Here is a 24071-nt window from a genome sequence, read left to right on the forward strand (position 1 = left end):
GGTTTCGTGAGTGTATTTACCTAAAATTGAACTCCCGATACTTCTTCTTATGTACTAATGCATTTCCATCGCGCCATGCCAGGCGTGTATTGAACATTTTACCTTTATATTGATGGATTCCATAGCTAAATGTACAAATATACAATATATTAATAAAGATACATTAATTGGAAAGTATGTAATTAGGCAAGAAGGTAAGGGGGAGGTGATGGTTGTTTGACTGTCATTATGTACACAGGTCCAGACACCATTATTGTCTCCTTGCATTACTTTCTCTTTCTTCCTCTTTTCTTCTCCCCCTGCATTTATCTTTTTGACCTTTTTCTGGGCGTTACTTCCCATAATGGGCACTTTCTGTACTATAAATTGGAGGGTGATGGAGTGGTTTCTTCACACCAAAGTGAAGATCTCAGGCATTCTCAACAATGGCGACCCTCATTACCCCGCAGCACTCTTCCCCAGTCGAAGATGCCGATGCTCTCCACAAGGCTTGTGAAGGTTCATTTCTCTACTTGTGTAGATTTTAGCATACTCTGCCTGCCATGTTTGTTTGATTTTAAAGATATTTCTGGGTCTTGAATGGTTTTGGATGCATAAGCTTCACAGCACACATTTGATTTGACATTTGCAAAACTTTTTAGTCGTGTTTTCACTTTTTTCATTTTATCCTTTTCTTGATTCTGATCGGTTTGTTGTTAACATTCCTGCTACTGGATCATACTATTTGTTTTTTTATTTTATTTTAAAATCTTGAGTGTTTCAGTCGATCATCCCTCAATATAACTCAAAATGGTAAAGAGAACTCCAAACTGACGGTGATTTTTTTTTTTTTTGCGGGGAAAATTTTGTGCAGGATGGGGGACCGATGAGAAGGCCGTAATTTCAATACTTGGGCACAGGAATGCAACTCAGAGGAAGCTGATTAGGCATGCTTATGAGGATCGGTATCAGGAGGATCTCATCCACCGTCTGGAGAAAGAACTCAAGGGTGACTTGGAGGTTAATATTGTTATTGTTATCTTTATTTTTGTGTTTATTTTTGGTTGGTGAAATAGGTTAAGGTTAATGTTATTTATTGTTGTTCATTTGCTGTTATTTATGTTGCCAACACCGCAAGTACTTGTCAAAATTCACATAATCTTAACACACATACGTAACATTAATTTGGGTATCTGTTGTTTTTGATGAAGATGGCCTTTTCATGAATAGCTGTAATGAAGCCTAAAATTTTTCTTTACCCTTGAAATATGAAGAGCATGAATTTGTCTTCCAGTAGGTTGAACAAGATGAGGGTTTGCAGAGAACCCAGGAGATTGGATAAGTTCAGATGTTCATCATATTTTGGGGGATGGATAAACCAAAGTTATCTCAAGTTACCATATTCATGTTAGTTTAGACAATCCCATATGATGGACTTTTTGTTCAGATCTTTCATTTTACTTCAGTTTTTCAATAAAAAGGCTTGGAGAACATCTAAAATTACAGGTTAATCTATCTTTATTATGTGATCCAAAAGTATATGATGATCCTGATGTGTACCTGAGCTGTCTGTAATTTTCCCCAATCCAGTTTTCCTATATTGGAAGATTGGTGCTTGTGATCATTCCAAATGTAGTTTTCGTTTCTTACTAGTTTTGTAAGATACTGATTTTTTTATTTTTATTTTTTACTATGTGTGGACATAGAAAGCCATGTACCGATGGATATTGGATCCAGCAGAACGAGATGCTGTACTAGCTAATGTAGCAATAACAAAATCGGTTGATTATCATGTGATCGTTGAAATTGCATGTGTCTATTGTCCTGAAGAGCTCTTGGCAGTGAGACGAGCCTATCAGAGCCGCTACAAGCGTTCCTTGGAGGAAGATGTGGCTTCCCATACCACCGGTGCTATTCGCAAGGCTAGTAATTGGTCATTGATGATTTTTACTTCAAACTTCCAGGAAAAAAAAATCATTTACAAATCCTGGTTTGAAAATTTTACTTGGTTTTCCTGTCTTCTATTGCTTTTTCTCAGCAACCAAAAAGAATTTGAACGAGCATTATGCCCAAATGCTTAGTTATGTTTATGTAGAGGCACTAACACTTCCGTTGGCTCATGATCATTGGTACAGCTCTTGGTTAACTTAGTGAGTGCATATCGATATGATGGAAACGAGATAAATACAAGACTGGCAAAGTCAGAAGCTGAGATTCTTCATGGGGCTATCAAAGAGAAAGACTATTACCATGAAGAGATTGTTAGAGTCCTCAGCACAAGGAGCAAACTGCAGGTCACTGCAACTCTAAACCACTACAGAGAGGCCTATGGCATTACCATCAATAAGGTACTATGCTTGAATACGTGAAATTTCTAGCATGCTAATTTAAATGCGCATTCTTAGATTTTTAGTAGCTTTAATCAGCAATTTGATTAGAATCCATCATAAAAGAATTATTTAAGTGCACCCTTACCTTCAAGATCCTATATTATACTTGAAATATGGGTTTCATTTGTTCACTGAAGTGGACTTGAATATTGATTTTGTTTCTTCTCCAGGATCTGGCAGGCAATCCATCTGATAAGTACTTAGAGGCATTGCGCACAGCCACTCGATGTATCAATGATCCAAAGAAATACTACGAGAAGGTGAGGCTTTTTAATATTAGAAGTTGCTCCCGTGTAACTGAGCAGTTAAACTCCTATGGCTCCTCTAACTAAAGGTTTAATTTTTATGCTTCTAGGTGTTGCGCACTGCACTCAACAAGAGCGGAAACGATGATGATGCACTGACCCGAGTGATCGTCACAAGAGCAGAGAGAGACTTGAGGGAGATCAAGGAGCTGTATTTCAAGAGAAACACTGTTGCTCTTGAGCAGGCTGTGGCCAAGGAGACTTCAGGGGATTACAAAGCCTTCCTCCTCACTCTGCTAGGCAAGGAAGATTAATAGAAACTATGCCCCATCCCTATTACTATGCTTCCCTGTTTTCATGTTATAAATGGCTATGCACTTGGAACCTCGAGTTGTTTTCAATCCTATTTCCAGTTGTCTTCTCTCAAATCTCTCCATTGTTGCTTTGGAGTTGGAATTCAGGCCGCAACTCTCATTCTGATGGTTGGTTTCAAAATTTACACCATCAGCTGAAGATCGCTTTAGTTAAATGATTTAATTTTCGTCTTAGTTTAAGATATAATTAAAATAAGTAAACAGAGCACATGATTTAGAGGGCTAGGAGATGTCAGAAAAGTATAAATACAGAAAAAAATAAATGATCTGTTTGGATCAAAGATTTTGTTTGGGAAAAAGAAAGGGGAGGAAAATTTAGCAACTTAGCAGCAAACACGAAGGCATATCAGTACAGACTATGAGCCCTTAGTATGTAAGAATGAACAACGAATCAGCAACACATGCTTCTAAGAGAGGTTAACATACCTTTATTTATTGATATTTCTATTGCATAGCATACTCCTTACATGGATGAAAATAGATTTTCTTTTTCTTTTGAAAAGATCCATTAGAACTTATAATTTACTTGTCAACCAATCTCAGCAGGAAACTCTGGTAGTTCCCAAGAGTTCTTTCCTTAATCTTCTGAGAAAGAGGAATGTCTTTATTTTGCTCAAGATATTCCTTTTTTATTTCCTTCATATCTTCGGTACAAGCTCGAGTCACAATTACTCGAGTCAGGTCTTCCGCAGCGTTTCCATTGTTCAGTGCTTTATCCAAGGCCTGAACAAAACCAAAGTTGAAGTAAATGAACACATAAATTTATGAATAAAGGAAAATTCATTGAAAACAAGGAAAAAAAGAAACGAATGAAAAGATAAACATGTGGGTGGAGAGATCATTGCAGAAACTGAAACATCTACGCAATGTGGCTTACCTTGATGAAATATTTCTCAGGAGCACAAAGGCATTGTACAGTTGCTTGCAATATGGGGTATGCTTGAAGATCCTTGAAACAGGAGAAAGAATAACGTCAAAAGGATGTGTATGGAAACCAATGTTTGATGGCTCTAAAAAAATGTAGAAGCTCTGATGCAATCCAATCTGGGCTGACTGGGGCATTAGTAACATTACTGAATTAATGCTATCTGCACATCCAAACATTTTGTTTTCCCTAGCGGATGGGAATGTTAAGGATTTATATTTTGGGTTGATGATGTGCATCGTGAGGGGTATGATGAAAGATAAATCCAAACAGAATTCTAAGTAGAAATCCAGAACAAAAAATTTAGGATAGTTACTTTACAAAATGGATTATAAACAGGTTGTCCTAGCGTACCTCCTCAATGCTCTTCTTTTCAATATCATTGTAGTGCTTGAATATTGCCTTAAGCCGGGGCTTGCTTCTTGTTGCTAGTATCCTCACAACCTCATCATTTTCAATGGCCACTCCGGCACTTTTAATGGCATTACGAAGAGACTTGGCCTCAGATTTTGCAGTTGCTTCTTCCACGCGTGACCCTTCATACCTGTAAGAACTGACTAGTGCTACCAACAGCTATTGACACAAATGGGAAAAACAGAAAACACAAAAAAAGCCTCATTAGGTACATTCCCTAGAAGTGGTGGCATATTCAACACAAGCATGCTTGCGCATACTCGTACGTGGGTCTGATTGTTGGGAAGTTAATATAATCTAATATTTTATTCTCAAATTATGATTTAATCTTGCAAGCCACATTAATCAAGTTGTGCATATGTGCATACTTGTAAGGTTGGAAAGTTAATATAATCCAATCTTTTATTCCCAAGTGATGATTTTATCTTGCAATCCACATCAACCAAGTCGAGCATCTATGTGATTAAGCTTTTGGTTTACCTGGGAATCAATCTACATTGCATTGGTTGAGCTTGCTTGTTGGTACATTAAACCAAGCTCAAGCTATTCATGCAAGATATTGATGTAGGGAACTTGTCGCTACCCACCTTGCGCTCACTGGTTTGGATGCAGGATGCAACGTCTTCTTCAATTGACTTTTCAAAGAGGGAGTGGTAGGCTTTCCTTGTTCCCAAGAGTTCGTCTGATGACCTGGTGCATGCAATCTCAACAAGCACACCATACCACGTCTGCCCATGCTGGAGAGCTTCATTGGCCAAATGAGCATCCCTTTCCCAAGGATGCATGGTCCATAGCACCACAGCCCTCTAAAGTATAAACAGAACGCCCATAAAGTCAAGACCTTGTGATCTAATTTCGTACTAAATTTATTATCATTCTCCACTGTTTTCATTGTTTTTATAAGATATCAGACAGCTGTGATTGTTGGATCTGGAAATTCTTTCCTAGGCATTTAAAAGATATCCATCAAGTGGACGGGGAGTGTAAACATGTTCTTTTAGATAGAAAAGGAATTTATTAAGAGAATGTAATGTAAACATTATGTATACATAAACTGTGTAAATCATTCTTAGTAGCTCAAAAGGGGTGGTAATTAATTAGGGTTCAAAATATGGAAGCCGCTGGATTTAGGAATTGTTTGCTGTTGGCAAAAAATAAAAATATAAAAAAGATCCATGCAGAAGGTTGTTCTTGTTTAATAGTAAAAGACATCAATAATGAATAATATAAAAATTTCCTGAACTTCCTTCCATATGGTTGCATGGTGGAACTGGGATAAGAATGAGAAAGAATAGGGGAAGACACACAATTCACATGGGCCTCCTTGCTTCTGTATTCTCATTTCAATCTTAATGGAAATCAAACACAACTTTAGAGAGTAACGAATTTTGTCAGAGATTTCTTGAATATTACTGCATGAAACTAAGATCAGTAAACATGTTTATAAAAAGGAAATCAAACAACAAATTGTAAGATTTTTTTAACAAAACTAGTGAATGATGTTCAAAATAAGCTGATTACTCTGGGAAGATAATTGCAAACAGAATTAATATATATGGAGAGAAATTGTGAACGTCCCTGGATGATGTGCAGCGCAAAAACCAATTGAATAACTATCATGGGTGCTGCATAAAATGGTACGTACCTTAAACCGTAAGAATTCACGTTCAGTAGCTTCTATGAAGGATGCAAACCACTTATGGAAACCACGGTCGTCTTTTGCGAAGAACCTATCACATCCCTCCCTGAAGGATGACATGTCGTCCAGATTCCATTTTCCCAAGTTTGATATCAATGTTTCCTCTTTGACACCAATTCCTAGGAAGTAAAAAGAACTTTAATAGCATTTTTTGTTTAGAAACTGGAACTGCAGATAACGTTTGAAGTGCGTCTTTGAATTGTAGGACCGCTGGTGCTTTAGTTAAGTTGTAACCAATAACAAAACACCATGCAGAACATTTAACTGTAGCATAAACATTGAGAAAATAAAGAATTCCAATAAATTTTATTGAAAGAAAGATGAACGTATGACGAACACACGCTTTCTTCTCTTTCCATGCATTCTTGCTCAAGCATTCAAACAAGTAACAGGCTTTGGGTCAAAGGACCATTAATTCCAAATAGTGCCACGAAATGGAGAAATAAATTAAGTCTTTTATTTTTTTCCCCATCCGTGCTATTTAAATTTGGAAAGAACAAAGATGAACAAAGATAGAGACCTGAGAGAGCCTTGGTGACAGCATCTATTTCCTCTGGAGACGGAGCCATTCTTTCTGCTAGCAAACTATATAGCAGAAGTAGGCTCTGCCATCCTATCTATTTTTATATGCATATGCAAGGATACTTTTGTTCTTAAGAAAGTTAAGGGGTAGGAAGACATAAAAAATGGAATGACTTGTGGGTCCAAAAAGGTTTTGTGCCAGAAAAGTAAAAGGTCTGGTGACTTAATTTCCAAACACATATGGGGAAGCATTTATATTGATTAATGCCTTCTTCTTCATACATGCTGGAACAAAATTTGCTAGTACTATTTATGTAAACTAACTAATTAGATGCAAATCATTGTTAAAATAGTGGGGCTGTGAATTAGAAGGTTATTCTATTTAAGAACAGGGTGCACTTTTTGTGTACCAAATTTTATAACATTTTTGTTCTTGGAAGTCCAACAAGTAGTGTGTATTTAAGACATAATGCCTGACTTGAAAGTCTGAAACCAAGAGAAATTAAGAGCATAAAGCACAAATCAAGCCTTCTAGGCATTTTGCATGAAAGATTAATAGACAGCAGTTAGCTCTAAAATGCTTCAGAATGCAAGGAAAGGGACCTAACTCGGCCCCTTGTTAATGAGAAGTTTGGTTTTCGCTAATTATTGATCGGCAATTATTAGGAATATTTATATCTGAGGTCTATGTAATCGCAAATAAGAATCACTGTGATCAGAAGTTTCATAAGGAGTAGAAGTTGAATGAGGATGCCAACTTCAAATCGTTTAGATGGATTCTAGAAAGTGGTGCAAACCTAGTCAGTTGGCATTGAGCATGACAATCAGCAATTGTGTCGAATGCTTGAGAGTTAAAAAAGCTAGTTTATATTTAACTATTGATCCCAATTTGCAGATTGTAAAACCCACCCTCAGTTTTTTTTAAGGCCCTGGGATAACATGGTCAGGATATAGCAACATTGCTGAGACCAATTATGGCCACATCAGCACATAATTTTCTGTTATTATTGGAATTTGTTCATTAAGAATTCATTTTTCTGATTAAATTATTCATCATAGCCACATATACTGGTTAGATTTTCGAGACTAGTTGCAGTTTAAGTTCATCAAGGTAAAGCACATTGACAAGGAAGTTATTATCTTGTCTCATTGGGGACCATAACACTCAGATGGTATCATTTCTGAAAGCACAGAAAAACTAAATCTTCAATATAAAGGAAAATTTGGTTGACCTTCTGCGGTTACTATCCATGAGAATTTGATTAATTAGATAGATTACTAAAACAGGAGCAGAGTCAATCCAATATTCAGACATCACCGGCACCCAGTCCCTGCATTTTTTTTACCCTTTTAGCTCAAGCAAGATACAGATACACCAACTGCATTTTGATTCCATGCCAAAACCAATAGACTAAAATTTTGTTTCTAGCCTCCAACAGGCTAATTTTTAATGGTGTGGTTCGAGCATGATTGGGTTTTGCAGGACCGGCTGGCCCATGTTTGGCTGCCATCTTTGAGGAATAGGATAAGGACATTTTTGTTACTCTTTATACCCCAGAAGATCCTGGGGGACCAGCCAGTTCTAGTCCATTCAACACCCCCCTCCCCTCTCCAAACACATTTAAAAGAATTCCTTGTTTTAGTTGCAACAAACGTAAACTATAAAGAGCTCAGCCAAGCCTAGCCTCACTTAGTCTGAGACAAATGCATCGGTAGGGTATTATGCTTTCAACTCTAGCCGTATCCACTTCTCTTCCTCGTAACGAAGTACTGCCCAAAACTAACCTTTTCAAATGGTTAAGAAAATTTTTTTTGCTCTTAATAGTGCTTTAGCAGAGATTAAAATTTGTTGTTAATATTTTAATTGTGCTGTCCTTGTGAGTTTTACAGGACCAGAAAATCTGTGATTGCTAACTTGTGCCCTTGATTGGTGCTGGAGTATCATGCCACCAAATATTGTCCTTGCCTTAAGAGGGTGAAGAATCCAAGCATTCACACAGAAAATCAAGCCATAAGACATAATCTGATGACTTATGTGTCATGTAATTCATATAGTCTAAAATTTATTCAAATTTGTTGTACTCGGTTAAAGGAGAGGAGATGGAGGAATAAGGAGTTTATTATCAAAACAAGAAAGCAATGAATGATGGTACTTGGGTGGGAAGTGATGTCACGTATTCAACGTCCAAATGATGATGGAAGAAAAAAAGCAAGAGAGAAAAATAAAGGAAAATCTAGGGAGAGAAAAATAAAGGAAAATCTAGGGAGAAAAAAAAAAAGGAGAGCTCTATGCCACAATTACAAATATATGCATATGCAATTTCCATACATATTGTGCTTTAGTATGTGCTCTAATTGTGGGACATTTGAAAGATAGGAATTTTGGCTACATTAATTCCTAAGCAACTCCATATGCCTTTTGCTTTATTTACATTCTCACCTTATTGAACAAGTAACTATTGACCAACTTCTAAAGTCTGCAAAAAAAAAAAAAGTTCGTCTGTTGAAAAGAACTTGGTCTTTAATGATTAATGAAAGAAAATAATACTTGGACCACCTTAAACTTTCTTGTATATTATATAGTGTTTTTTTACTATCTTTTCTATTAAAATTCTGAAACAACATAAATGAAAAAATTCAACTCAGATTGGAAAGGAAAAAAAATACACTTCTTAGATTTAAGACAGAAGCATGTAAATGGGGATGGAGAAAGTGAAAGATACTGCTCTTACATTCTCAAATACATATTTCTATCTGAAAGATAAAAAAAAAAAAAATTTTGGCTTCAGAGTTCGAAATTGTTGTCAAGGACAAAACAGGAAATGGGTACACTAACATTAAACAGACATAAAAAATTACCTTCTCCAGCACAAGACTGAGAAATGAATTAGAAAAAAGATTTCTGTGGCCTCTTTTGACATTTACCCAGCAACTCTCTGGGCACTTATTGATACCTAGTTACAACGATTTGAACTAGATACTATTTGAACTTGCGTTTGTGTGTGCGCTCTCAGCTAATATCAGTTGTATTGTTTTTTCTTTGAGATTTTTCCAAATTCTATTACAAGTTATACAACTTCTTTTATGGCAAATAACACAATCACTGCTGATGTTCCACTGCTGCAACTAATGTAGCAACTTTTCAAACATGAAATCACAGTTGCATTAGTTTTTTTATTCTTATTACTAAATTGCTTTAAACAACTCATTTTTGTGGCAAATACCTTACTCAGTGTTGATATTGTTAACATAGGAACTACTTTTCATCTCAACAAATTTTCTCTACGGGTGTAAAATTGAGCAGCATTAACAGAAACACATTACACTCTAAGTGAAACCGAATCTCACTAAGAGGCAAAGGCTTTGTGAAACCTCTCTCTCTCTTTCTTCCTATTCTCCTTTTTTATCAGTATCAAATGCATAGCAGAACATTCAACTCTAATGCAACTTCACCTAATAGTTAACAGTTGTTTTTATTGGTAAAGATAAGTTCATTAAAGGGCATCAAGGGGATGCCATGCAAGTGCAAACAACAAGAAGAAAATACCCACATTGCAGGGTGTTGAAAAAAAAAAATTCAAGCATTATATTGCCACTCACAACCAAAACAATATGCCCATTGGTAACAATCTGTTGGTCTTTAACAACATGAAGGGGGTAACTAGTTTGTTGTGTAAATTGAATGCAACGGAATAAAAGGATCTTATAAACGCAGCAACCAACGGTGAAATATACAGAACAACAATCACGTAGAATATAATGAAAGTAATAACAATGACAAAGAATTACTTAGTTTAGCAATGCTTACATCCACAGGAGCAATCGACAATGTGACTTTCACTATCTTGTGTCCAAAGACACTTTTTCTCGGAGACTTTCCCTCCAAAACCCAACCTGTCCAACATCCCAATTCAAAATTTGAATACAAACATTGAGTAACCGAGACAAACCGTCGATGGTTTGTAGAGATACTATTGACAATTTAATACCGAGAGCAAACAGTCGATGTAACAGGTTCAGAACCGTCAATTGTTTCACTCAATCTGGGCCAAATAGTCAACGATTTCCTTCTGCAAGTCAGCATTCCTGTTTTTTTTTCATGTTTTCTCTTTATACATGCCTTCCACTCAATCATATGAGTCACATATTACAATAATTTCCACCTGGGCAAATATACGCCCCTTAAGAAAAAGTTGAAAACATAAACCCGTTGCTCCACCTTGACCTTGGGAGATTAGGTTGGGACCGTCTCCCGTTTAGCAACTGGAGACATTCAGCAAGTCCAAGCAATGCTTGAACTTATCCGTGGTATCTAGCTTCATCAAGATATTTGTTGCGTTCTCAGAAGTGTTAACTTTTTCAAGTACAAGTTCACTCGAAGAAATCAACTCCCGAATCCTTTGGAACCTCACATCTATATATTTGATTCTTGCATGATACACTTGATTCTTCGCCAAATAGATAGCACTCTGACTATCACAACGCAGCTCAACTCCACCTTGCTATATGCACAGCTCCTTGACTAAACTAGTAAACCATAACGCTTCCTTCACAGCTTCAACGACTGCCATATACTTTGACTCAGTTGTTGATAATGCCACCAGAAATTGTACCATGGACCTCCAACAAATGAATCCTCCCACAAGGGTGAACACATACCCTGTTGTAGACCTCCTGTCATCTAGATCCCCTGTATAATCTGTATCAACATACCTCACAACTGACGGATTACTCTGTAGCTTGCTGAACATGATGCCATAGTGAGAAGTACCCTGTAAGTATCTGAAAATCCATTTGACGGCATACTAATGTTGTCTACTCGAATTTGAAAGAAACTTACTACGTTGACAGCTTGTGCCAGGTCCGGCCTTGTACATACCATAGCATACATTAAACATCCCATTGCACTAGCATAGGGAATCTTTGACATATCACGGATATCATTATAAGTCCTTGGGCATTGAACGGTAGAAAATTTAAAGTGATTCGCTAACGGTGTACTTATCAATTTTGCATAAGCCATACTAAACTTCTCCAACACCTTCTCCACATAATCGCCTTGAGATAATCACAATCTCCTTGCAATTCTGTCCTCGCGAATTTCCATCCCATGTATTTTCTTAACTGCACTAAAATCTTTCATGTCAAACTCTTCATTTAACAGAGTCTTCAACCAATTTACCTCAATCATATTTTTCACAACAATTAGCATGTCATCAACATAAAGTAACAAGAAAATGAGAGAACCATTATCAAGATTCTTTACTTACATGCAACAATCATACTCACACCTCATGTAGCCTATCTGGATCATATAGGAGTCAACCATTGCCTTGGAGACTGTTTCAGCCCGTAAAATGACTTCTTCAGTTTACAAACCAAATGCTCATGTCTGGGTTGCTTGAACCCTTCTGACTGTACCATATAAATCTGCTCCTACAAATCATCATTGGGAAATGCTGTTTTTACATCCATTTGCTCCAATTGCATAAAATGAAGCGCCACTAGCCCAAACACTATCCTGATGGAAGTGTGCTTGACCACAGGAGAGAAGATTTCATCACATTCAACCCTTTTTCTTTTGTGAGTATCCCTTTGCTAGTGACCATGCTTTAAACTTCTCTCATTCCCTTTTTGAAATTACTTCCTTCTTCCTATACACCCATTTGCAACCTATCGCCCTTTTCCCTTATGGAAGTTCCACCAAATCCCACGTATGGTTCTTATACAATGACTCCATTTCCTCCACCATAGCACCCATCTATCTACTTTTCTCTTGGCTGTGCACTGCCTCTTGAAAAGTAGTTGGATCCTTGCAACTAGTAATAAAAGTATAAGACACTAGATCATCAAAATCATACCTTGACGGTGGCCAAATAGTACGTCTGGATCTGCGTATAAGGATACTGTGATCCTGCTGATTTTCTGAGCTAGAATTCCCTGCATTCTGAATACTGTCATCACTGCCCTGAGTCTCTAATTCCACCTGCACAACATGCTCATGCATGGTTTTAAATTGCGGTAGCGAGTAGCGTAACAAAACAGTAATGGGTGTAACGGGAAGTAGAAGTAGCGAATGTTACATAATGGGAAGTAGGTTTAATGACCATGAATTTTTTTGAAGCACGCATAATCTTGTGCATATTAGCGTACTTGCATGTTTTAAGCTTTTAGCCCTTCTTAGAAAGAGTTTTAGTGTATTTTGGATCATTTAGTTTGTGTAACTAAGTTATTTGGTAAGGGTAACAAGTTTACATTTGTTTTAAACCACCATTGATAGAAAAATTACGTGTGCGTGTGCGTATTTATACTTCTCATTGTTCTTATCTGTGATAAATTTTTATGTGTGCTAAATTAATTAATAAAACAAAATACATTACACACTCCATTAATTTATTACACACACAAGACATACTAATAATGCAAATATAAAATAGCTAGAAAACAAAGAAGGTTGAAGTTGAAAAATATAGAACATAAATATCACATTACTAATATTATCAAAATAAAATATTTTCCTAACAAGTTAGTATTTTCAAATTGTTAATTAATGCATCTATTGTTAGTATTTAAAGAAATAGTAAATTTTATATCATTGTCATCCTCATTATAATCTTTTCCCCCTCTTGCCACTAGGTATATTGAGAATGATATATGAATGAGAGGGAAAAAGTGAGAAGAAAAAGTAAAAATTAAAATAATTTTTTGGTGTAACAGTCTTGCAACAGTTATGTAACGGCCGTAGTGGGCCTTTACGTAATAGTTGCAGTCCGTAACGGCACTACGGCTTTGATTTTTCTTCCCACCGATTTTGCAGTGTAACGGTATCGGTAACCCAAAAAACCATTACATAACGGCGTTACGTAACAATTGCAGCATTTATTTAAAACCATGTGCTCATCTCTGCTTCAGTTTTTTGGTTCCAGTTTCTCTTCATCTTCCTCCTGAGTACGCTGCACCATGCCTTTCTTATCGAAAACCACGTATGTATTGATCATCACCTTGTTTGCCATTGGATCCCACAACTTTCTGATACCCCAGAGAAATGCAGCGTCTAGACTTTGCATCAAGCTTTAATCTATCCTCACTAGAAATGCGCACATAAGCTGGATAACCGAATACCCTCAAACTAGAGTAGTCTACTGCATTACCTGTCCATACCTCCTCTGCAACTTTCCCATTTAGTGATGTCCTTGGCGATCAGTTTACCAAGAAATATGTCATACTAACTGCCTCGGCCTAGAAGTTTACCAAGAAATATGTCATACTAACTGCCTCGGCCTAGAAGTTTTTACTAGCCCTGCATTAAACCCAAAACACCGAGCTCTCCCAGCCAGAGTTTAGTTCATCATTTCTGCCACACCATTTTGTTGTGGAGTCCGGCGAACTGTGAAATATCTCCTTACGCCATTCTGCTCACAGAACTACATAAACCTCGAATCAGTGTACTCGGTCCCATTATCTTACCTGAGGCATTTAATTCTCCTCTCGGACTGTATTTCCACCTCAATTTTCCACAATTTAAACCTGATAAACATCTCTGACTTGTGCCGCATGAAGTACACCTAGACCTTCCATGAGTAATCATCAATAAAACTCACAAAGTATATATGTCCACCCAGTGATGCTACTCTTACCAACCCCCAAATATCCAAATGAATGTAGTCAAGAATATCTTCCGTCTTGTGAGTGGTTGTTTTGAACTGCACCCTGTTCTGCTTCCCAAGAACACAAAACTTGCAGAAGTTCAGCCTGCATGTTTTAATACCCTTCAAAAGATTCCTCTTATGAAATTCCTTCATCCCATGCTCACCTATATGCCCTAACCACATATGCCACAAAATGGTGTCATCTAACTTACAATCTATGGCTGCAGCTCCACCTACATCTATAGTGCCCAACAGTGTATAGATGTTTCCTGCTAACTTATGCCCTTTCATCATTGTTAGAACGCCTTTACACACCTTCATAACCCCACTTTCAAACTTGTAACTAAATCCGTTACAATCCAAAGTGGCCAATGAAATCAAATTCTTCCGTAGGTCTGGTATGTGCCTTACATCACATATTGTTCTTACAACACCATCATACATTTTTATTTTGACGTTTCCTATTCCAATTATTTTGCACGCAACATCATTTCTCATTAGAATGGAACTAGAATTAACTAACCTGTAGGTGCTAAACCATTCTTTATTTGATGTCATGTGATAAGAACACGCAGAATCTAGGATCCAAGAATCCGTGTGGCGATCTGACCCCGATGAAACTAAAAGCATATCACCATCACTGCTTTCTAAGTTTTCTTCTTCTACGGCATTTGCTAATTTTGAAGTGCCCTATTGTTTTTTAGTATTTCCCTTCTTCCACTTTGGACACTCCGATTTTATGTACCTCTTTTTCCCGCACTTAAAATATCGAATATCTTTCTTATTCTTGGACAGCAACCGAGACTTATTACCACTCGATCTGTTCCGAAATTTTCTTCTCCAGCGTTCCTGGTTACCCTTTACCACAAGCCCTTCACCATGTGAAATTTCATCGTTGGCTTTCTTTCTTTGATGAAAACCCAGCAGTGTGCTTGTTACTTGTTCCAAATTCAAGGTTTCTTTGTCTTATGTTAGAGTAGTAACAAACTTCTCATACATGTGAGACACAAGTAAGGAATTCAATAGCATCAGTGTCTTGTCATCTTCCTCGAATTTCACATCAACCCGCATTAAATCACTTACAATTTGATTGAATGCGTTGATGTATTGGTTCAAATCCGAACCTTCCACCATCTTAAGCCAATATAACTTTTGTTTAGGAAATAATTTATTAGTAAAAGACTTAGACATATACCGGATTTCAAGTTTCTGCCAAATAGCCGCAGGAGAATCCTCTTCCATGACGTGATACAGCACGTCATCGGCCAAACATAATTTGATAGTCGCCACATCCTTCGCTTCCAATTCATTCCAACTTGTTTCATCCATGCTTTCCAGTTGAACTCCGTAGAAAGCTTTCACCATTCCTTACTGGACTAACATATCCTTAACCCTTCTTTACCATAAATCGAAGTTTCTCATTCTATCGAACTTTACAACATTGAACTTTGCAGAAGAAGTTCCAAAAGTCATTACAACAATGCTCTGATACCAATTTGTTGTGTAAATTGAATGCACAACGGAATAAAATGATTTTACAAACACAACAACCAACAGTGAAATATATAGAACAACAATCACATACATTATAATGAAAGCAATAACAATGACACAGAGAATTACGTGGTTCGGCAATGCCTACATCCGCGGGAGCAATCGGCAATGTGATTTTCACCATCTTGTGTCCAAAGACACTTTGTTACATAGTACAACATATATTTATAATTTTTTTGAAGGCTTTCCCTCCAAAACCCAACTTGTCCAACGTCCCAATTCAAAATTTGAAAACAAACACTAAGTAACCGAATCAAACCGTCAACAATTTGCAGAGATACCATCGACGGTTTAATACAGAGAGCATAATCGTCGACGGTTTGTAGAGATACCGTCAACGATTAAATACCAAGATCAAACAGTTGATGTAACAGGTTTAGAACCCTTGACTGTTTCACTGAATCTGGGCCAAACCGTTGATGGTTACAGGGAACTCGTCGGCGGTTTCCTCCTACAAGTTAGCATTCATGTTTTCTTCATGTTTTTTCTTTGTACATGCCTTCCACTCAATCATATGAGCCACATATTACAACATGGTCTTTTGAAAGCTCTACTATTCCTTTCCCTCCACGCGGCCCAAAAGATAGAAAGGGGAATAAGAGACAAAGCCTTCCTCCTAACCTTGCTTGAGTAGATTCCCTTTTATGTCCATATCTAACCTTCCACTATTTGGCAATAACCCATTGCTGCCTGCTTAGAGAAGTGGCCAGGGTCCAAAAACATCTAGCCCAATAGAAGTGCAAAAGTACGTGAACATGCACGACTGTTTCAACATTTTCAAACAAAAGTAGCATCTATTGGCAAGAGGTAGACCTCTTTTTAGTGGTTGTCAACTCAATCCTTACATGTGCTTGATGTGCTGCAACCCAAAAAAATGAACTCTCATCTTTCCCTCCATTGTAAGGTGGCAACCCACCTCTGAGATGCTTTCTTCTCTTGCTTTGGTGAAGCTTGGGTGGTGCCTTGGAATGCGGGAGGTCTCTTGCTTGTGATACCTTGGGGTTTCGGGTTCATGTAGAAAGGGCTGCGTTTTGGTCTGCTGCGATTTTGCTATCTTATGGACTCTTTGGATTGAGAGGAATGTGAGAACTTTCAAGAGTGATACTTATCCTTGCTTTTATGAGATAGAGTGGTGTTCTTGGCTTCTATTTGGCCTATTCATTTGGATTTTTTGGGGGTTTATCACCATCTGACCTTCAAAGGGATTGGAAGGCAGCACTATAGGAGTTTGTTTGGTTGTAGCTTTTTTGTTCTTAGAGGACACTTTGTCCTCATTTTATATTCCATTGAATCAGTCCTAATAATATTTATCTTGGTAATAATCTTCCCAAGAGATGCTTCGATGCAAAGATGACCTTTGTGGGGGCTGCTGTAGGCTTCAATGGAAATTCATATTGGTAGCTGTTGGAAGAGTGAGAATTTTGTAATATGATCTGATCATAAAATAACCATTTTTATCTGGGATCCATTTCCCAATCAAAGGCATTTCTAACCAAGGGGGCATTCCAGGAGAATCCATTCTCTGTAAACAAAAGGTGGCTGCTGATTAAGGCTTCTTTATTGCAGGCCACACTGAAAATGGTAGGGAATTTAGTCCTGAGAGGAGATTGATTACACCAAATATCACGCCAAAAGAAGCCATTGTTCCCATTCCCAATTTTGGATACTGATATAGGAGAAAAAGTTATCCAATCATTCTAATAAAATTCCAAAGTTTGAACACCATAAGCACATCTCACCTCTTTCATTGCCCAATCGTAACAGTGAACACCATGCTTAGAGGAGAAGACTTCCCCCCAGTAATGATTCTTCTCCTTTATGAATCTGCAGAGTGATTGCCAAAGGACGGCCTTGTCAAAAGTAGAGATATATTTAAGCCCCAAGCCTCCTTTTGAATCAGCTGTTTTTAACCATCCCCATGTTAATGAGATTATACTTGAATTCCTCTTCCACGCTTCCCCACAAGAATCTCCTATGAATTCCTTCCAACCTTGGCAGTTGAGCAGCAAGGAAGGGACATAAAATAGACAAGGAGGTTAGAAAGTATGCTCTAGATCACCTAATTCTTAATTGCCTATAAAAACAAATCAAAAAACCAAATTTCCTCTTTCAATTATTTTTCTGCAAAACATGAATTATATATTATATATAATGTATGCCGTCATGACTAAATTAATCTCCTCAGTTGTGTGAATACGGAACGAACTCCTTAACTACAGTGGTCCTTAACCGATAATACCACGTGTTTTGTTAACTAAAATTGAAAAACATTTGACAGGAAAATTATACCTGCCCCAAAGGTGGAGCTGCCCTTTGAGTTGACCTTCGTAATTTGTTTGCCCCCTCCCGCTAGCTTCCTCTCCCCCAACTCAGTTCAGCCATAGGGATAAGCACTTTATTGTTAGATATTCCAATCCTAATTAAAGACGCATAGCAGAAATAAAGCAAGGATGTCTAGCAACAACTCCAGGGAATTGGAAAATCAAATATAGAAACAATATAGTACCTGGAAATTTCAGTTCAGATCAATCACTTCAACCTTAAGTTATATACTTCTTAGGAAAAAATGAACAGCTGTGAAGACAAATCTGTGAGTTTTTTCTCCCAAAGATTGCCTTCATATAAAGTAATGATTCCAGAAATTGACATCACTCACCACAAAGACGCCCACAAATGCACAAATGGTTATAAACTCTGGCTGTACATTGCAATTCAGTCATTTTCCCTTGCGCTAATTTTATTTTCCTTTCAATCTTCAACAAAAATGTCCTAATTACTCAACACTTATAATGGTTGATAACCCACCATCACTTGGGAATTGGGATAACCAAATTGGCTTAGGCCAAGAATTTCTATCAAAACAAAAAGCTTTCTTGCCCACAATTTTATTCATAGCAATAGGACAACCGAAAAAAAAAATGAAAACATAACACCAAATAAAAAGTGCTGTCAGTTGTGTATAGGACTTTGAAATTAACATCCTCCTCTGTAGAGATAGATAAGGAAAAAATTAGCCAAGCACATAGAAGAAGATACAAAACAAGGGCAGATTGCATTTAGTTATTTAGATGTTTCTTACAGCAATGCAACAATCATATTGAAGAACAGAAACAAACACAACCCAAAAGTATGAGAATACTTCATTATAACCCAGTTCCCACTTAGCTCTATTACTTAGATTCATCCCCTATTGCAACCAAGTTGAGCAAGAACTCCTTATAGTTCCCTCGAGTTTTTTCTCCAATCTTGTCAGATAGAGAAGCATTGGTTTTCTTCTGGTATTCTTCCTTAATGCCCTTCATATCGGTTTCGGCCCGGGTCACAATCACCCGGGTCAGGGCTTGTTTTGCCTTCTCGTCTGCATTATCTTTCAGTGCTTCATCCAAAACCTGAAGAAGAAGAAATTAGCCGAAATTGAAGTTAACAAGAGATCGTATGAGCAGAAAACTGAAACTCCCTACTGTAACATCGCAGCCAGGAATTTCAACTTACGTTGCTGAAATATGTCGGGGGAGTGGAAAGGCATTGAACTGTCGCTTTTAGGATTGGATCAGTTCCGATATCCTTGAAACGGAACGAGGAATTATATCAGAAGAACGATTTTCAAGAAATCAAAATAAAAAATAAAAATTTGAGCTTCCACTTTTGCTTGGATTTCTTCAACTTATTTGTAATATGTTTTGATTTAATTTTATGAATAAAATTACATGGTTCTTTTCACTTTTTATTCAATTAAATACTTCTTGCATGTCTATAACTTTCACACTCCAGTTTATAATGAATTATTCCAACTTAGAAAAAATTTTTGAAGTAAAAGATTTTTATTTTTTTTAGTTAAAATTGAAGTTTTCCTTTCTATATTAGGCTAGCCAACACATATAATGCTTTATTTATTCAATTTGTTCATAAGTTTAATTAATTGTTTATTTTATAATTTAACAAAAAAGTGATATTGTTTAGTAATATTTTAATATATTAAAAGGTAGACAAGAAACAAAGAATTACATATATCTATAAATTAATTATGAGGTAGTTACGAATATTTATATGTTGAATATATGCAATTATAAGGACGCGATTAATCATAAAATTTATATTTTTTATTTTTATCTTTTCAAAAAGGTTATATAAAAAAAATGCTAGCTTATTTTTCAATTCTCCAAATGCAATAAAAAGGGTAGAAAATGAAGAACCTGTGTACAATAATTTTTACTTTTCATTTTTCATTTCTAAATTTTCAAACCACATCTTGTTCTTCAATTTTTCAAATGTTTTATAAGAAATCAAGAATCTAGAAAATAATAAAAGATATTTTTTTCATTATTTTTTTGATAAAATTAACATTATGAAAGATCGAACTCAACGTCATATTTGTACATTTTATGTCAAAAATAAGTAAAGGGAACATGAGCTTTGCTCTAATACCACGATAGAATCAAAGGGGAACAAAAAATTAGGAAAAGAAAAAGTTTTCATTGAAAACTATAGGTTCTACAAGTCTCTTAGTTTTCTTAAAATTGATCATTCTTTCATCAAAAGTAAAAAACCTCTTCCTTTTTCGGTTTTGCTTGGGCCCAATTTTTTCTGGGGTGGGAGAGAAATTTGGTTTTTTAGTTCCTAGTTTGTTGGAATAGCTCTCATTTTTTTAAAAAAAAAAAAAGAAAAATAAATAATTTGAATTATATTTATATAGTAAACATTGTAAAAAGTAAAGTCTTATAATGATTGATTATATATTTTATTTTTTCTCTACTTTTTTATGACAAAAAATATTATTTCAAATTTTAAATTACTTTATTTTTAATTTTTTTGTTTTTTGGATTCCAAACATGGGCTAAGAGGTTCATTGCTTCAAATCTCTCAATTTTCCCGAGAATATAGAATAATGCAAATAATTATTATCGCTAACATGAACAAATAATTTGGTTGATGTTATTTCCATTTCATACCTCGTCGAAATTCTTCTTGTGAGTTTCCTTGTAGTGATCAAAAGTTGCCTTGAGATGCAACTTGCTCCTCGTGCTCAATATTCTAACCAGCTCTTCGTCTTCAATGGCTTTGCTTTTAATTTTATCACCATTTTCAATCGCTGTACGAAGCTTCGCTGCCTCTTCTTTGGCAATCGCTGAGTTAGTCTTTTGCCCTTCATACCTGTAGGAGCTCACAAGTGCCACCAACAACTTCGGGCGTGGGGATGAAAAAAAAAAAAAAAAAAGAAAAATCAAATATCCTCCTTAGTCATTTGAAAATATTATTTATTCAAACATTTGATTTAATAAAATGTTTTGGAGTAGTATCCTTGAGTAAAAAAAAGCTAAATATTATCCTAAAAATAATATGATACCGTCTGTTAGGACCGGAGGAGCCTATGAATGAGCTTGATACACATTGATGAACATCAATTTGACATAAAAGTTCAGGCCTATTAGATATTGGGTCCAATCATGTATATAAGCACTCATTATCCACCCTAATTTTTCAATGTGGGATAAGCTCATAAGTGAAATTCTCAACACCGACATAGTTTTTTCGTACTTAATTCAAAAATCTGATAATATATACAAAATTTGGTCTCGCGTTTGAACAATTTTAGGTGTAAAAATTGCTTTAATGTATAAAATGTTATTAGTTATCAAAGATCATATTTTTCATGATTAGTTGTCATGTAATTTGTTTTAAATTAAGCATAAAATTTTTTTAAATACATTAGGTAGCTTGAAAAATAAGAATATGTCAACAATTTATTTTTTAAAATTAAAATTAAAATAAGAATGTACAATCTTACTAATCCTGGCAAAGAATCTAAAAAATCCAAGTTTGCTTCCAAATATTAACTTATATAAAAAAAATTCAATAACATATTATTTTTTATAATTATTTTTAAATTTTATAAAAAATAAAAAAATTATTTTACACATTTAAATAAACTCTTTATTGTTATTTTTTATTTAAATATTAAAAAATTAATAAAACAAAATATTTAAAATTTTTTATAAAAACTAAAAAATAAAAAACAGAAGAACAAAAGACACTAACTTTTCCTAAAACACAAAATACGAATATGATTAGGATGCTTATGACATACACAATCTATCTCGAAGAGTCTCTCTTAACTCTCAATTCATGCGAGGTTCTAGTACCAATTCCTAACCCGTCAATCTTACTCTCTTTTTTTTCTTTTATGAGAGAGAGAAAACTTACGACCTCACGACGAGCTTCGAACTAAAGATTTCTTAATCCATTCCTTTTTTATTTCTCTTCACTATAAATTTTGCACATGAGATTGAAAGGGGGACATTAAATAAAGTGCAGCTAGTGAGTTACCTTGCGTTGGCCGCCACTGGTACGAAAAGCAACGTCTTCTTCGAGAGAGAGGTTGAATATGGAGTGGTAGGCTTTTCTTGCCCCAAGAAGCTCTTCGGAAGACCTGGCGCATGCCACCTCCACAAGCACATCATAAGATTGCCGCTGCTGGCTTAAAGCTTCGTTTGCCAAACGTGCATCCCTTTCCCAAGGATGCATACTCCATTGCACCAATGCGTTCTAATGATTCATTTAATAGTAGACTCATAAAAATTATCAGCAAAATAATTTGAAAAAAGACTCAATAATGCTCTAAATTAGGATCCTATTCTGTGTACAATCTATTATTTTACGTATTACCTCTTTTTCCTTACAAGCCTATTTTATAATAAGTGAATTCTAATGCCTATCTTATAACTACGATATTCTCCTGTCAAAAGTGAGGGTATATTAATAAAAAAAAATTGAGGTGATGTTCTCTTTTAGTTAAAAAAAAAAAAAAAAACATTGAATTCTAATACCTTGTTTGGTATAACATAAATTGTTATTATTATTCTTGTTTTTGTTATTGCAGCTTTTCACATGAAAGCTTTTTAGTGCATCAAGGCACTTTGATCCAATGAACTTTGAATTAGAAGTTGTTTTATATCTCCAATCATTAAAGGTAAACTAAATAGTACATGAAATCTTTGCTTTCTCCTCCTAATTGCCACACCTTCTTCTAAAAAAAATCATTACATACCTCAAAACGCAAGAATTCACGTTTCAAATGTTTGAAGAGCCCATCCTTCCACTTTTCAAAATTATAGGTGTCGTCTTTTGAAAAGAATTGAGTTTCGCTCCTGAAAAGTGGCATGTCCTTCGAAGTCCATTTTCCAAGTGAGACCAACCGATTTTCGTCGATTCCAATCCCTATAGATCGAACAAAATTTAAATAACCACAATAATGTTCCTCTTACAAATCATGAAATTATCATAAAAATTCTCATTTCCGATGTATAACTAGAATGATGCACTAGATAAACACTACTAGATCATAAACTGCAAATGGAAAATCAAGAAACAAAAATCTAAAAACATTTGCCAATTGTTCGAACAATCACAAAAATATCACGTTATTTTTATACTTGTAAAGTAAGTTTTTATTGTCTTTCTGACTTTCAAATATAAATGTTGAAAAATTAGAAATAACATGACATTTTTTAATTATTTAAAAAATTAAAACAAAAAATTAAACTATTTTCTACAAGCCCAAACAAAAGAACTTAGTGTAATAATTGAATTACTATTTTCCTCTTTAATATTTTGGAAAGAACAACACCACCCATTGCTGACGTACCTGTTGTTATGGCTGCGGCAATGGCTTTGCCTTCTTGGAGAGAACCCATTCTTCTTTCTTCTTCTTCTACTTGGTAATGCAATGGAAGAAGTGTTTACATGCCCTATTTATACATGAGTATGTTAGGATAGATGTGTAATTTGAAAGGTTACTTTAAGGGGCAGTGAGGAAAAAAAAAATAAAAATGGAATGACTTGAGAATTCAGAAAGATTTTTGTATCCAAAAAATATATACAGTGATCCAATCGTAGTAAATTTTTCTATGTTTTCATTATCGGTTTTTTTCCTAAGTATTTTCTACGAACCTTTTCTTTATAAGTATAGCTTCAAGGATGATTTGTCCATATTATTTAAGAAAATCAAATTCCTAAGGCAATTAATTTTAATTGTTTTTGTTTAATTTTTATGTTTTCATATTTTAATGTAATTTTTAGTAAAAATTTAGGGGAAGCACAATTATAAAAAAAAATTCTAGTTTTTTATTCAATTAAAAAAAGTTAGGAATTTAAAATATAAAAATTGTTGTTTTTAATTATTTTTCTTCTCCCTCTTACCTATTTATACATGACTATGTTAGGATACATGTGTAATTTTAAAGGTTACTTAAGGGAGTGAGGGAAAAAAAATGGAATGACTTGAGAACATGGAATGACTTTGTACCCAAAAGATACAGTGAAA

General features: G+C 35.5%; 3 protein-coding genes across 3 annotated transcripts; 1 reads left to right on the forward strand and 2 right to left on the reverse strand.

Annotated features, from left to right (window-relative positions):
* The first annotated feature begins 263 nt into the window (after positions 1 to 263).
* Positions 264 to 3042, forward strand: LOC131163835 (annexin-like protein RJ4). The gene is made up of 6 exons (XM_058120621.1): positions 264 to 498; positions 854 to 999; positions 1686 to 1901; positions 2115 to 2327; positions 2540 to 2629; positions 2725 to 3042. Exons 1-6 carry the CDS (start codon positions 426 to 428, stop codon positions 2926 to 2928), a joined length of 942 nt encoding a protein of 313 aa, XP_057976604.1. The 5' UTR covers positions 264 to 425; the 3' UTR covers positions 2929 to 3042.
* A 354-nt stretch (positions 3043 to 3396) lies between these two features.
* LOC131163836 (annexin D4-like) lies at positions 3397 to 6614 on the reverse strand. The gene is made up of 6 exons (XM_058120622.1): positions 6547 to 6614; positions 5973 to 6145; positions 4915 to 5133; positions 4268 to 4486; positions 3866 to 3937; positions 3397 to 3711 (listed from the first exon to the last, which is right to left on the reverse strand). The coding sequence occupies exons 1-6, from the start codon at positions 6593 to 6595 to the stop codon at positions 3511 to 3513; spliced, it is 933 nt and encodes a 310-aa protein (XP_057976605.1). The 5' UTR covers positions 6596 to 6614; the 3' UTR covers positions 3397 to 3510.
* Positions 6615 to 18784: 12170 nt separating this feature from the next.
* On the reverse strand, positions 18785 to 23467 carry LOC131163837 (annexin D4-like). The gene is made up of 6 exons (XM_058120623.1): positions 23394 to 23467; positions 22797 to 22966; positions 22076 to 22294; positions 20701 to 20931; positions 19244 to 19315; positions 18785 to 19140 (listed from the first exon to the last, which is right to left on the reverse strand). The coding sequence occupies exons 1-6, from the start codon at positions 23440 to 23442 to the stop codon at positions 18922 to 18924; spliced, it is 960 nt and encodes a 319-aa protein (XP_057976606.1). The 5' UTR covers positions 23443 to 23467; the 3' UTR covers positions 18785 to 18921.
* Between the last annotated feature and the right edge of the window lie 604 nt (positions 23468 to 24071).

The sequence above is a fragment of the Malania oleifera genome, chromosome 9 (assembly GCF_029873635.1).
Source record: "Malania oleifera isolate guangnan ecotype guangnan chromosome 9, ASM2987363v1, whole genome shotgun sequence".
Classification (NCBI taxonomy): Eukaryota; Viridiplantae; Streptophyta; class Magnoliopsida; order Santalales; family Ximeniaceae; genus Malania; species Malania oleifera.